Genomic DNA, 15,404 nt, shown 5'->3' with positions numbered 1-15,404 from the left:
TGCAATGCCAGTATCCCATATGAGCACCAGTTTGAGCCCCTGCTGCTCCACTTCCAATCCAGCTCCTTGCTAATGCACTTTGGAAATCTTCCACACGTAAAGTGAGAGCATGAGGTTTTTGTCTTCCTGTGCCTGGCTTATTTCACTTAACATAATGTCTTTCAGTCCTATCCATGTTATTATAAATGATTTCTACAAGGTTTCTTTGTTTTTCATGGACAAAAAATTATATTGTGTCTGTGTGTATGTGTATATATATCATATTTTCTTTTATCCATTCAATTATCAATAGACAACTAGTTTTTTTATTTGAGGTAAACAAATTGCATGAATTTCATGTATATAGATTTAGGAACATACTGATACTTCCCACCCTACCTCCCTCCCACCCATGCTCCTACCATTCCTCCTCCTTCCTCTCTTATTCCCTCTTAATTTTTACAATTATCTACTTTCAGTTTACTTTATACTCATAAGATTAACTCTATACTAAGTAAAAAGTTCAATAAATAGTAAAAAGAAAAATAAAACACTGTTCCTCAACAGTTGTGACAAGGTCTGTAAGCCATCATCAAATCTCAAAATGTCAATTTCACTCCTATACACTATATTTTAGGTACTCTTTTGGTTACCACACATCAGGGAAAACATGTGGTATTTGTCTTTTTGGAACTGGCTTATTTCACTAAGTATAATGGTTTCCAGTTGCATCCATTTTGCAAAAGACAGGATGTCATTCCTTTTTATGGCTGAGTAGTATTCCATTATATTATATATATGGATGAATATTCAACTAGGTTGAGTCCATATCTTATCTATGGTCAATAGTGCTATAATAATTTTTTTATTCCTCAAAAATCAGCTCAAGGATAATTTCCTCTAATAAACCTTCCCTGTCCTTGTGCACCCAACAAAATTAACTACACTCTCTTTCATACCTGCACATGCTCCTATTGTTACTACACATTATTTGTTAACCTATGTGTTTCCTGTCAGAGCTCCCAATACCCAGCAAAGTATGTTACAGTAACAAAAGTTGATCATGTAAATTATTTGAACAGTTAGAGAAAAGTTTTGAGGAATAATTCATCATCTCAAATTTCCATTAATTAACACTCTGCATTGTATTCTTTAAGAAAGCCAAACCATAAATTCCTTTCCATGTAAAATCATAGAATAATACAGACTCATCATCAATTTGGTCTAAGAAATTGTTTAACATAATCTACTTCCCTCTGTGGCCTATCTAAAAAACTCCAGATGAAGCCCTGGGTTCTGGAAACCAATGGCAACCTATGAATATTGCTTACCTTATTCTTTGTGTGTGAAAGATACCTTAACAGATACCTTGTTCTTGTTCAGTTATGGTACTCCCCCTCCATTTAAAATAAAGCAAAACTATTCAAAATTGCTGGAAGGCAATTTGGATATATTATTGAGGTTTAAAATAATATTTCCTTTAATAAAATATGAATAACTCCTAGGAATAACATCTGCAGAAATACATTTACACATGTGAAAAAAATTTAAAATGGTGTTAATTTTAGCACTTTCATAATTACAAAAAATTGAAATAGGTTTAGTGCCCATCAAAAGGAACATGTATCAAAATATAATGTAACCATTAAATAAATTATATAAATCTACATACACAGATTCACAAAGTTACCCATTATTTGTTAAGTAAAAAAGATAAATAACAAAGCAAAATACATAATAGACTTCATTTTTCAAGTATACACAGAACCCTATATTTTGGTGTTTGAGTCATGTGCTCATACTCACATGATACAACAAGTATATCAGTAAATTGTTTGAGGAGAATGGAGATGAAGAAGGATTTCAATATTTTTATTGTCTGCACTTTTTTAAAATTACACAAGGCACATCTCCCTGAAGAACCCTCTATTCAAATGGTAGACATTGAGTAATATGTCTGCAGCTAATAACTCACCTAATGAGATGTTGGGAAATGAAAGAAACCAAATGATTTCATAGACAGCTACATCCTGATTGGTCCCTCAGTTGCCAATCTCCTGTAACTGAGTTTAAATTCTTTCTGCAAACTCATTGAGAACCAAAGGGTAAAATTTTTCACCAAAGCAACCTGGAGAAATCTGCTGGATTTTGAGCACTATTTCAACCTGTACATTTTGCCTAGTGGATGCAAAGGTAACATTGCTGGACCATGTTTCAAATATAACATTAACCTTTTTTTTAAGTATCACCTTCTCTCAAAAGGAAAAAAAAAATACTGTGAAAGAGTAATACTATTTTGTTGTTACAGGTAGCAATTTGAAACATGAAGACTGCCATTCTACTGTTTTGTCTTCTAGGATCAACTCAGTCATTACCAGTAAGTGCTATGTGTTTATTTTATGTTCCAACCAGGCTCAGCCATATCTCCAAGTGAAGACCTAACTAATTCTCCTCCTGACTCCATCCAAATTGCTCTGTTCTGTTCTGTGTCCCTTTCCCTTGGTTTCCTGTTTTTATTTTCCATGTATATTTTAATGTATCTGTGTTTTTTAAATGTATCCACTGTATCATGGTAGGATTTTATTTTGGCAGAGCAATAGGGTAGAAATTAGGGGACAAAGTAATGTCTTAGATTATATCTTCCCAAAGTAGTTAAATCACTTTATTTTCCAAAAAGAATTTAAGATTGCCTTGGCAACTAGTTATTTGCTTATAACTAAGGAGGTAAACTATATTTTCTGATTAGAAACACAAAATAGCCAGATTGTATAAACTTTACAAATGCTACCAAATCATATGACACCAAAGACTTATTATAAAATGGTTCACATTTCTGACTTAGGACATTTCATCACAGAATGTGTTCACATTGTTGGCTTTAGGAAAAAAAAATGAGCACTGTACTCCAGCACTCACTCCTGTTGCCCTCCATTGATTTATAGACCGAGATGGGTGATTTGGATCTCTAAAGATATTTCCTCTGACTGTTTAAGATGCTTGACGATGGGCTTCAAGAAACATAATTGAGGCAGGCATTTGGCACAGTGATTAAGCATTTAGTTGAAACATCTGCATGCCATATTGGAATGCCTGGATTTGATTCCCAGTTCCACTCCTGATTCCAGCTTACTGCTAATATATTCTCTGGAAGGCAACAGGTGATGGGTTCCTGACACTTACATGGGAGACCTGAATTGAGTTCCAAGATTCTGGCTTCAGATTGGCCCAGTCCCAGCCATGCATTTGGGGAATGAGCCAGTGGATGGCCTACCTCCCTCTCTCTTTCTCTCTCTCTCCCCCCCTCTCTCTCTCCTTCTCTCCCTCCTTTCCTCCCTTGGTGTGTATCTTCCTCAACAATTTTTTAAATGAAAAAATTATGAGCTACTTGCTATGAAATAGAACAAATAGAAACCGTAATTAACTGATCCTCAAGCTCACTAGACATTTCTACAGTCATCTATACAATCAGCAAGCATCTATTGAAAACTCTATATGGTGCACATTGTGCTGGTTGCTAAAGAGGAATGGTCAGAAAAAGAATAAAATAATAGATATGGTCCCTCATGGTGTTCACAAGGACTACAACTATTAATCAAGTGGCTTTTAAAGAAATATTCAATTATAAATTAGCTGTGGCTGTTTTTTGAAGGAAATAAATGGGGTGAGCTTGTAGGGAGATGGAGTAAGAGATGAATAAGCAATCTGCCTCTTTCTCTGCAGACACACCTGTAACAATATAAATATATAGATGTGTATCTTCACCTTGCAAGAAATTCTCTGTTAAACTTTAATACTCAAGAAAAAGGAAGTGAATTATTTAATTTTGATTTTTAATGTTTATTTTACAATATAAATGGATCTTTCAATTTGCCAAATTTATCAAAAAATTCTTCAAAATGAATCCCTCTGGATATTTAAATTATACATCATTGTTAAAACTCAAGATCCAGGCTGGCACCGCGGCTCAATAGGCTAATCCTCCGCCTGCAGCTCCGGCACCCCAGATTCTAGTCCTGGTTGGGCCACCGATTCTGTCCCGGTTGCTCCTCTTCCAGTCCAGCTCTCTGCTGTGGCCCGGGAGGGCCGTGGAGGATGGCCCAAGTGCTTGGGCCCTGCACCCTCATGGGAGACCAGGAGGAAGCACCTGGCTCCTGGATTCAGATAGGCGCAGTGCGCTGGCCATAGTGGCCATTTGGGGGGTGAATGAACAGAAGGAAGACCTTTCTCTCTGTCTCTCTCTCTCTCTGTCTAACTCTGCCTATCAGAAAAAAAAAAAAAAAAAAAAAAAAAACTCAGCTTTCCAGAAGCTGCTCTCATGCAAGGTGCACTGAGAAGTAGTGTGCAGGCTACTACAGGCTGCTGATAACCAGCAAAGAGCAGCTACACGGTTAGTGGAAGAGGGCATGATGGGGAGACACTGAAATGTCCAACAGAAACAATATTTATCAAATGAAAACTCAGGATTCATAGAAAAGGTATCTTATTTGTTTGCAAATTAACACATTGTATTATCATAAAGGCATAAAAAATAATTTCATTTGCAAATACGAACCACATACAACAGTCTAACAATTATTGTCCAAAGATCAAAGACAGAGAACACTCTGAGTAGAGATGAAAGGAAATAACAAGGAAAGTTCTATTTAATTCTTCAACAGATACTTGTTGAGTACCTACTGTATGTGGGGCACGGATTTATCTCCTTGGAGTGTATATTTTACAAAATACAGCGACAGACATTCTAACTCAATAGATCACATACATGGGAGAAGGCGGTGAGCACTGTGAAATATAAGAACAGAGTGCAGAGTAAGAACGGGCAGACCTATGGTGGGTGTGTGTGGAGATGAGGAGGCTGCACATGCAGGGCAGGGCAGGCCTCAAGGAGAAGGTGATTCAAGAAAAGACCTGAAGCACATGGGCAGATGAGCAGGTGCCTGGGGAGAAGCAGACAGAGGAAACAGGGGGAGGTGAGGCCCTGAGTCAGCCACGCGCTTTACATGTCCCCAAAACAGCCCAGGGCCTGGACAGCCGAAGCAGAGTGAGCAACAGAGAATGTCGTGGGAGAGAAGGTCAGAGAGGCATGGGGGGCCCAGAGCAGGAGGGCCTTGTAGTCGCTGTAGAGGCTCTGGCTTTTGATCTGGGTAAAACCGGCAGTCGCTGCAGGTGCTGAGCAGAGGAGTCACAAGGTCGGGAGGCTGTTTTCAAAAGGTCATCTGAGCTAATAACAGAATATAGGGGATGAAAAGACGTCTTAAAAGAATATATATCGGCCAGCGCCACAGCTCACGAGGATAATCCTCCGCCTGCAGCACCGGCACCCCAGATTCTAGTCCTGGTTGGGCCACCGATTCTGTCCCGGTTGCTCCTCTTCCAGTCCAGCTCTCTGCTCTCCCGGGAGGGTCGTGGAGGATGGCCCAAGTCCTTGGGCCCTGCACCTGCATGGGAGACCAGGAGGAAGCACCTGGCTCCTGGCTTCAGATCGGGGCAGTGCGCTGGCCATAGTGGCCATTTGGGTGGTGAATGAACGGAAGGAAGACCTTTCTCTCTGTCTCTCTCTCTCTTACTAACTCTGCCTGTCAAAAAAAATGCTGAAAAAGCTACAAAAACAGGTAATGCCAACCTCTCTTCTTCCAACTTGGGGAAAAGTCTAATGTGAAACCAAAAGTTAGTGGCTATACCAGGCAAAACCCACGGTGACCCAAGGGCTGGGGCTAGGTCAGTACTGGATGTCCCTGCCCTCTGGGACACATCCTGGAGCAAAGATGCTCTGAGTTCAATCTGCCAAAAGGAAGGATTGATTTCCTCAAGAACACCTGCAGGGATCCTAGTGCTGGCTCTGCCATTTGTTAGGGTCACCTGGGCAGGCAGCTCGGCTTCTTTAATTTATGGAACAAAACCATACAAGTGGAACATATGGGTGCCAAGGAACTCCTCAGCCCTAAAATGAAGTGATTCTTAATACAGTTGAAAAACACCTAGTCCAGAAGGGAGACTAAGCTTCTATTTGCAGCATGGACATGCCAGGCACAAGACTACTCTAGGAAGCATCATGACAATGCAGAAAGAATTGTGGCAGCTTACCTCAAGTATCAAATGAGCAAAGAGCTAAGATACAGACTAGTATATTTCAGGTCCTGGCAGAGGAGAAAATCAATTACAGAAAATGAATGGGAGCCGGGAGCAACCACCAGAAATTCCACATCCCCTGGTCCTCACTATCCCCTCCATGCACTTCACACCCCAGCCCTCCAGATCTGGTATTTTTCCGTTCTATGATTCCATTTCCTGCCATGTACAAAATGTTGCAGGGAATTAAAAATGCTCCAAAATATAAGGAGCTTAAAGATAGACATTTGGGGAGCTGGTGTTGTAGAGCGGGTTAACCACTGCGTGTGATGCTGGCATCCCACACGGCGTATCAGTTTGAGTCCCCACTGCTCTGCTCCCACCCAGCTTCCCCCCAATGCAGATGATGGCCCAAGCAGATGAGCCCCTGCCACCCATGTAGGAGACCAGGGTGGAGCTCCTGGCTCCTGACTTCGGCCTGGCCCAAACCTAGCTAGTGCAGCCACTTGGGGAATTAACTGCTGGATAGAAGATTCTCATTTTATTTTGCTCTCAGTGTCACTCTCTTGCTCTGCCTTTCAAATAAATAAATAATTTTCGCCTTGGGAACAATCTCTTACCTCCAGGACATAAATGGATAAAAGACCTCAAACACATCCCTGCCTCATCAAATATGTGTTTTCACAGAAGCAGCTCAACCCTGCTCTGGAACTTCCTCCCACAAAACAGGCTCCGGATCAGGAAACACCACTGAACCAACAGCAGCCAACTCAGGTAAGCGTCCTACAAGAAGGAACTCTACAAACCAGCAAAGGAAATGTGCTAATACCAGTGGATTTAAAGTCAAGACGCAACAAAAGACAGAAGATTTTCCTTTGACAGAAAATTTAAAAGGAGCTAAAAACACATTTTGGAACATTTTAAATAAGGAAATCAAGGCACCCTCATTCTTTTTCCCTCGGTCTGGATAATAATTTGGCTTACCAACTAAATTTAGCAAACTCTGAAAAGCATAGTTATGCCTATTTACAAAGCTTTCTCACCTATGCCCTTTAGATTCTGTGATGTATCGTATGTTCTGCTTGCCAACTTGGCAGCAAGTAAGAGATGATCTATAAAATAACTGAAGATTTCCATGGTTTTCTTATGCTGCATCGTTGCTGGTGAGCCATTCCCACACCACCCCTTCCTTTTGCTACAACAGACCCTAGCCTTACCCACGTCTAGATTTTGTGACAGAACAAGCAGATAACTCCAGAGTCTAAAGTTCTCTCTGTAGTCTATGGATTGATAGCACACTCAATTCAGAGCCAATCTGCCTCCATAACAAAACTGAGCTTACATAATTGAGGCCCTCTTTAAGAAAAAAATATGTGATTAGATGTGTAAAAGTAGCTACTGAAGTGAATATTTATAATCTGATAAGAAATGAGAGCAAATAACAAGAATTTTAAACTTGTAAGTGTACCATAAACTTGACTCATTGTTAGGGCACCTCTTCCAGGGGCCATAGAAGGGCCAGAGCTAGTGAGAGACCCTCATTGCTCATCATGTTTACTTCATGGGAAAATCCACCTATGGCAGGAGTGTACATTACTGAAGGATCCACCACGGACAGACAACCTCTTATCTCACTCACCAATTTCAATGTCCCACAGGTCTTCCCTTCTTTAAGTCTAATACCGTTAACACAGATGCTCACACTGGTAAGTACTCATTTATTTGATTACCCACTGTTAAATTGATTGCCCAGGGCCAGCGCCGCGGCTCACTTGGCTAATCCTCCGCCTGCGGCGCCGGCACCCCAGGTTCTAGCCATGGTTGGGGCGCCAGATTCTGTCCCAGTTGCTCCTCTTCCAGTCCAGCTCTCTGCTGTAGCCGAGGAAGGCAGTGGAGGATGGCCCAAGTGCTTGGGCCCTGCACCCGCATGGGAGACCAGGAGGAAGCACCTGGCTCCTGGCTTCAGATTCAGCGTGCCAGCCGTAGCGGCCATTTGGGGGGTGAATGAACGGAAGGAAGACTTTTCTCTCTGCCTCTCTCTCTCTCTAACTCTGCCTGTGAAAAATAAATAAATAAATAGATTGCCCAATGTTAAGTGTATGTGTACATGTGCACGTGAATATGCACATATAGGAGCCACGTATATGCACAAGCATATACACAGACAGATATTCACTGTAGCTAAGCTGGAAAAGAAGAGAAAGAATCAGAGTTGGAAGCTATTTAACAATAAAACTTCTTAGTAAGAAATACAGTGATGCAATTTGCAAGTCTTTACTTTCCCAATTCCTCTTACCTCTTCTGTTCCTCTGCCCATCCCTCCACCATACCCCATGCAGGATCCACACACCCCAACCACAAGAGCAAAGAAGGAATCAAACAGACCAGTCTTCAGTCTCCTCTAGAATATCCATATAGTTTCACCTGTTTTGGGGAGAAAAACAACTACTTTCCTGGTTAAAGTGGGCTTGTTTCCAATGGTCAGATTCAACTATCATACTAGTTCACATTCCAGAGGAGATATTGTAGTCTGAATCCCACAATTTCCATGGGATTAACTATGAAGAAATTAATGTCTTAAAAAAATAAGAAACAACTCCAGAAAACTTGCGTACAAAGGGGAAAGCAAGGATAAAATTATCTAATTTTCAAAGACAATGGATTAAATAATAAAGGAATCCTGGACACTGTGGTTGTACCAGCAAATGAAACAAGTCTTTGAATCTCATCTCTGCATAGTAATAGAATACTGTATATTTACAGAGTTGATCATCTATTAGAACATATCTGACATTCAGGAAACATATTTTAGCTTCCTGAATGTTCAAATTAAAAAAAAAAATAATGAAAATCTTTTTCATTGCCCTGCAGCTAAATCCTGCTGCAGGAATGGCACCAGGTGCCCAGACCCTCCCATTGACCCTGGAGAAGCTGGACGGTCAACAGCAGCTGCAACCACAAGTAAGTTCAACTGAACTTTAGTTCAACATTAGGGAGCTCTTTCTCTTAGGTGGACGCCTACAGGGCAAACTGAGGGTTACTAGATTTTTTTTCTAGTATATTCTGTTTTTTATCGAAGATGTTCTGGATGAGCAACACCATCCCAAAGGAAAAAAAAAAGTGGATAAAGTTTATCTTCAACAAATCTAAGTTGCTCTTTTTGTTCCTTTTTCTTACTGCCCTTGCAAAGTCTTCCAGTCAATTGAATCATGTCTCATCTAGTTTTAAAATCTCAGGAGTTACTGAGCAACCTCTCCCATAATTTCCCACCAGTGCTCTATTTCAACAGCAAAATGTTTCCCTGGGAAAGCAGTACAAGATGGCCCAAGTCCTTGGGCCCCTGCACCCATGTGGGAGACCTGGAGGAGGCTCCGGGCTCCTGGCTTCCAGCTGTTGCGATCATTTTGGGAGTGAACCCTTGGATGGAGGACCTCTCTCTCTCTCTCTCTCTCTTTCTCTCTCTCTCTCTCTGCCTCTCCTCTCTCTGTGTAACTCTTTCAAATAAATAAATAAATATTTAAAAAAAAAGAAAGAAAGAAAGAAAATCTCCAGGTTGGCATTGTTGCATAGCAGGTAAAGCTAATACCATCATCCCATATGGGCACTGATTTGTGTCCCAGCTGCTCCACTTCCAAACCAGCTCTCTGCTAATATGCCTGGGAAAGCAGCAAAAGAAAGTATAATTACTTGGGCTCCTGCACCTATGTGGGAGACCTGGATAAAGTTCCTGGCTCCTGACTCCTGGCTTCAGTCTGGCCCAGCCCTGCCATTGCAGCCATCTGGGGAGTGAACCAGCAGATGGAAAATTCTCTCTCTCTGTCTCTCTGTCCCTCCCTCCCTCCCTCTGGTTCTCCCTCTCTCTGTGTAACTCTGACTTTCAAATAAACATAAATAAATCTTTTTTACAATTTCAATGTTTATATAATCTGCCAGAATTTATCTTTGCAAATATTTTTTACTGAATTTTTGCTTTTTTCAGATATTACCAATTATTGTAGCACAACTTGGAACCCAGGTAAGATTATTTTTCATATGATATTGATTTTAAGTCATCTTGGTGTGAAATATTTAATCTTTCCTTAATTCATCCAGAGAGTTGCCAAAGTTCAAGTTTACTTGGCACTGTATGGCCACTGATAATAATAAGAGCTAGCAATTAGCACTGTTTGAAGCATTTTACACATATTATGTTGTTTAGTATTCAAAACATCTTTTGTAGATTTTTGTTTTCCAATTTGACTCAGCGTAAATAGAGATACTTAGCTATCCAGTTATAGTTGTACCTGTAGTAAAAGTTACTCACAGGTGAAGCAACTGATCATTCCTCAAACCAAACTGCTAAGAAAAAGATAAGTTAATGGGACTTATCTAATGAGTCATGACTCAGTTTTTTTTTTTATCTCAAATTTATTTTTAATTACATGTATTTTCCCTTAAAAATAAGTTACAAGTACTTTCTTGCTTTCTTTCCTCTCTTCCTATTTACTTTATAAAACTGATTCTTGAATCGGTGATAAAATTACCATGGGCCAGCATCAGCATTAACATCAAGTGACTTTTACTTGATTTTTTACTTCTGAAAGCAGAATCAGAAAAAAAAATTCCTATAATCTCTTAATTTCCCATCTAGGACATAATCCCAAGAAAATAATAGGCAATATAGCAAAAAATTTTATATCATATATTCATTAAAATAATATTCATTGTAAAGAATATTGGCTATTCTTTAATAATAAATAAGGGTTAAATAATCTGTGCAACATAAGAACAAATATCATGTGGCCATTCAAAACTGTATTTATTAAAATTTGCCAATAAAACAATTAAATGATTATTTAAGGTACAAGTTGTATAACTTTATTATGTAAAAAGAATTGTATGCAAAAATCTAGAAGAAAATATCAAACTTTGGATGGAGATTATAGTTTCTTCTTCCTTTACTGATTTCTGCTTTCTCCATGCTTTCTCAAGTGTGCATCTGTTACTTAATGAGAAAATATATAAATTTTAAAATGCACACATTATTCAAATAAGTGTTAGTAGTCCCTTATAATATGTTGAATGGAATTTTGTGATATGAATCACAAAAGCTGTTTAACATATTATTTAAATACAAAATCCTTATTTATATTCTTTAAAGTATTTTAAGTTATATAAATCTTGAGTCAAATATATTAAAATTTGTCTAATATTTTTGTTTTTTGCTTTTGTCTTTGCTTTTAGGGCACTATCCTAAGTTCAGAGGAAGTGGTAAAAAATTTAATCAATAACATTTTAATTTCTTTTTATTTCTACCCCGATGATTTCTGTCTTCACATACTCTCTTTTGATTGCAAACCCTTAGTTGGGTGTACACTACAGTAAACTGAATGTTTTAGTAGGTTCATGAAGTAGGTAGTCCTTTCTCTAGCTAGGGACTTTACCATCCTTCTCCAGCCACTTTTCCATTAATTTGACTTAGCTTTGGTTTTCCCTGTATTGCCACCTGATTATATTCTACTCAGAGAACCAATGTACATCTTTAACTTTATAGTGATTTTTTAAAAATAGGATTATAAACTATTGAAGTGCATGTTTAGAATAATATAAATATTGACTTTTATTTAAGAGAAATGATTCAACTTCTTGATGGATTTTTAATTTTTATGGGAAAATATGTTTCTTCTAACATCAGATAGAGGTAAATGAACTCTTTCCTATGTACATGAATAATTGGAGAGCCGGACTTAAATAAAGTCTATACTAGGCATATCTATTCTCCCTTAAGTCATGTTTAGAGACCCTGACTTACATTAATATTGATATCTGAACATGACAATAGAAATAAAGACTTGAGGCATGATCTGGGAACACAGTTTTTAAACAGTTTTCCTATTATGGAAAAATATAGAAATTTTCTGCAAGAGGTCTTCCAAAGTTTAAGGAAAATTCAAATTATGAAAAAAAAACTCTGCATGGATTTCAAAATATTTTGCACCAACACAAACTTACCGTTTATTTCCAATTTTCCATAAACTTTTGAAGTACCATCACATATTGTCCATTAAAAAATCATGTAATGAGGCCAGTGTCTTCCTGCCAACACTGACAGAACATCCACATTACCAATGACCGAGACCCTTCTATGCAACAAGCTCTTTGACAGACCACTTATATACATTGCCTTTAACACTCACCAAACTACAAATGGAGACTTCCGACCAAGCTTTGCAGATAAACAGAGACACCGACAGCTTAAGTAATTTAGGCCTCAAAGACAAACAAAAAAAATTATAAGGCCATTTCTCTACCACTATAATAGTTTACAAACATTCAATGCGCAGTAACTTGTTTCATGTAGCTTAACACACATGCACACATGTGCATGCACATGGATTTCATGAAATAATATTTATCCTTGTCATAAGGGATGCACTCTGGTAATTTATAGCCAAGTCTATGTTTTTTCCTGAGAAGCAGAGCAATTACTCCTACACTTCCCAGATGCCCAGAACAGCTAAGAATGGGCCAGCTGAAGTCAGGAGCCAGGAAATCAATCTAGGCTTCCCACAAGAATGGCAGAGACCAAAGTACTTGAGCCATCACTGTTTCCTCCCAGGATATCCATTAGTAGGAAACTGGAATAAAGAGCTAAAGCCTAGTGTTGACCCAGGCTCCAACTGACTCCAATTTGGGGCTCTGGAGTATTAGCTGGCATCTTTCCCAGGCCAAATGTCTGCTCCTGGTTTATTTTTTAATAGTGGTTTCTGCCCACCTTTTTTAAATCTCAAAAGAGTAAATGTTACAACCCTCAGTTTTTGAAAATTTCTATTCACTACTCCTGTCTCTCATCCAGCATAAGTCTAATTCTGGTTAAATGCCTCTCAAATATAAAATTGTGTTTCCCAGGGTTGGCCATGTGGCACAGTAGCTAAGCCACCATTTGGAATGCCCACATCCCATATTGTAGTGCCTGCTTTGAGTGCTGGCTTCTCTACTTCTGGTCCAGCTTCCTACTAATGCACACCTTGGGAGGTAGAAGGTGATGGTTCACATACATGAGTCCCTGCCACCCACATGGGAGAGCCAGATGGAATTCAAAGCTCCTGGTGTCAGCCTAGCCCAGCTGTGGGCAATTTTCAAATAAGTAAATAAAATTAACAGAAAAATAAAACAGTATTTCCCAAACTTTAGTCCTGGCCCATCTAAATAAGTGTGACTTTGAGAGCCGGTTAAAATGCAGATTGATGGATCCTGCCCCAGACCTGCTCATCAGAATCTCCTCCTGAAAGGGCAATCTGACACAGAGGAGCTCCTTCAGCAACCTCAAGGAGTACACAAGTCTCCGAACTGTCACAAGAAATATTTCTGACTGAATATTACAATACACATTAAAAAAAAAAAAAAACTTGGAAGAACGCAAACCATAGATTGAGGATTAATTATCATGCCTGAATCAATTTTCCCATTAATTTTTAGGCTCCTAGATCAGTTTTTTTTTTTAATTTAAGGGCAAAAGAAACATTATTTTAGGTCAATAACAGAGATACAGCCCCCTCTTAATTGTCTGGGTTGTCTGCTTTTAGTATTACATCAGACAAAGCAAACGATTATCCCTTTTCCTGTGACTGGCCTGACTGGGATCTTTCCTCTCTGAAGGAAACAGATACAGCGAGGAATCCCAGTGCTGAAGCCTGACAGACTTGGCTCTGGCAAGGGAGGGACTTTCTCTGAAGAAGGCCAGATCTTTGTTGCTTTCCCTGATTTCCACCCTCCATCCTGCCCTTTCTACCCAAACTTGCTGTCCTCAAAAGACAAAAGCCTGGTGACCAGCCTTAAAGTACATCCTCTGAAACCTGTTTCCTTCCCTCATTCCAGCCAGCCGCCCCACACATCTTCACCGGCCTCCTCCTCCATCCCTTGTTCACCAGTCAGACAGCGGCTAATGCAGATAGCCAGGATGAAGTCCTTCCTACAGGACAAGCAGGGGTCAATCCTGCCATCCGGGCAACCCCCGCGGATGATGACATTGGAGTGACCACCCCCGCGGGCATCCAGAGGAGCACACCTGTGACCGAGGAAACCACCTCGGAGTCACCAAAGGGTAAGTTTGTCCAGCTGGGAAAATGCCCTTGGCCGTGCCAGGCATCTGTACAATGGGAGAAAAGGGTTCTTGGCCTTGCTTGAACAAATGCAGATCTCAATAAATTCAGGGCACCTCTTTACTCACTCACAGCTTATGCCAGCCATGTGAGAGAATGTTTTTACTGGACTACCAATCCTATGGGATTTACCCTGGAAGAAGACACTTAATCCCTGGTATAACATACTTTCCATCATAGGTGAGAGCTGGGAATATATAAGAGCAGCTCTTCTCCTTACCTGTCTATCTCTCACTCAACACATGAGGGTCCTTACACACACACACACGCGTGCACACGCACGCACACCAAAGCAGACACTTCAGTTCATCACAGCCCTCTTCCTGCTCACTGATCGTGATGAACCTCAGAAATTCCTAATATTGCAAGCAGCCACTAGTAATAGCTTGAAGTCAGCACAGTAGATAAACCCGCCTGAAGGAGTGGGACTTAAGAAATGTTGCAAAACTAAACTTTCCTTTCACGAGCAAGAAAAGGTTATAGTTTAATGGGTGAAGATACCTAGAGCCAAATATCTATAAGTAACAGAAGATGACTTCATATTGCTATTCCTAGTTCCAGAAAAGAAATTTTGATGTCAGGTCAAAATGGTTTAATTCAACATACTTTTACTGACATTGAAAAGGTATTTTTTTTTCTTCCAGGAATTCAGTAAGCTGTTTCAAATCTGTTCAACTAAACAGCTTCCCATTTGGGGATGCAGGTGAATCACCTTCATTGATCATATCATAGGATAGATTGAACCACACTGGAGAGTCTCAGAAGAAATTCATTCTTAGTTTTCCTGAAATTTTTCTTGAGATTGCAGAAAGTATATTTGACCTGGAGAATACTGATCTCTGGTCAAGAATAACTAAATGGATAAGCCTGTCTTTGAAATGTAACATCGTGTCACTTTAGACCTGGAAGCTACATATATTAAAATAGATTTTGAAGATGGACTCTTTTTTTTTCTTTTATGGGGCTGGGAGAAAGATGGAATCTGCCAAAAGCTACTTTGGAACACTTGTGTGATGCTCTGGGTCTTTGGAAGAGAAAAGCACTATGGTCGTGGGAGAGGACCAAAAAAGTGAGGACAAATTCTGCCCCCTCACAACCACCTCATGACCCACTCCCTCCCATCAATTTAATGTTCAATAGGTAAATTATTTCCAATCACCTAAAACATACAGTTAAAGCCAAGAATTAGAAACCACATTGCCCATCCTAAGCTGT

At 39.6% G+C, this 15,404-nt stretch overlaps 1 protein-coding gene across 2 annotated transcripts in view; it reads left to right on the top strand.

Moving 5' to 3' along the window:
- LOC100350344 (amelotin) overlaps positions 1 to 15,130 on the top strand; it is a 54,180-nt gene extending 39,050 nt beyond the window's left edge. Inside the window, exons 3-10 of one of the 2 annotated variants that reach the window (XM_089302670.1) lie at positions 2,288 to 2,356; positions 6,736 to 6,822; positions 7,707 to 7,754; positions 8,920 to 9,009; positions 10,028 to 10,063; positions 11,272 to 11,298; positions 13,906 to 14,131; positions 14,834 to 15,130. In XM_089302670.1, coding sequence (XP_089158796.1) covers positions 2,303 to 2,356; positions 6,736 to 6,822; positions 7,707 to 7,754; positions 8,920 to 9,009; positions 10,028 to 10,063; positions 11,272 to 11,298; positions 13,906 to 14,131; positions 14,834 to 14,844 — 579 coding nt within the window. In that variant the 5' untranslated portion in view covers positions 2,288 to 2,302 and the 3' untranslated portion in view covers positions 14,845 to 15,130. Of the gene's footprint in view, positions 1 to 2,287; positions 2,357 to 6,735; positions 6,823 to 7,133; positions 7,212 to 7,706; positions 7,755 to 8,919; positions 9,010 to 10,027; positions 10,064 to 11,271; positions 11,299 to 13,905; positions 14,132 to 14,833 lie in introns of those variants that run through there. The other variant, XM_089302671.1, reaches the window with a different exon arrangement.
- The last annotated feature ends 274 nt before the right edge of the window (positions 15,131 to 15,404 follow it).

This window comes from Oryctolagus cuniculus, chromosome 8, assembly GCF_051225735.1.
Source record: "Oryctolagus cuniculus isolate XC-2025 breed Fujian yellow rabbit chromosome 8, ASM5122573v1, whole genome shotgun sequence".
Taxonomy (NCBI): domain Eukaryota; kingdom Metazoa; phylum Chordata; class Mammalia; order Lagomorpha; family Leporidae; genus Oryctolagus; species Oryctolagus cuniculus.
This window is presented reverse-complemented; position numbering and strand designations above follow the sequence as displayed.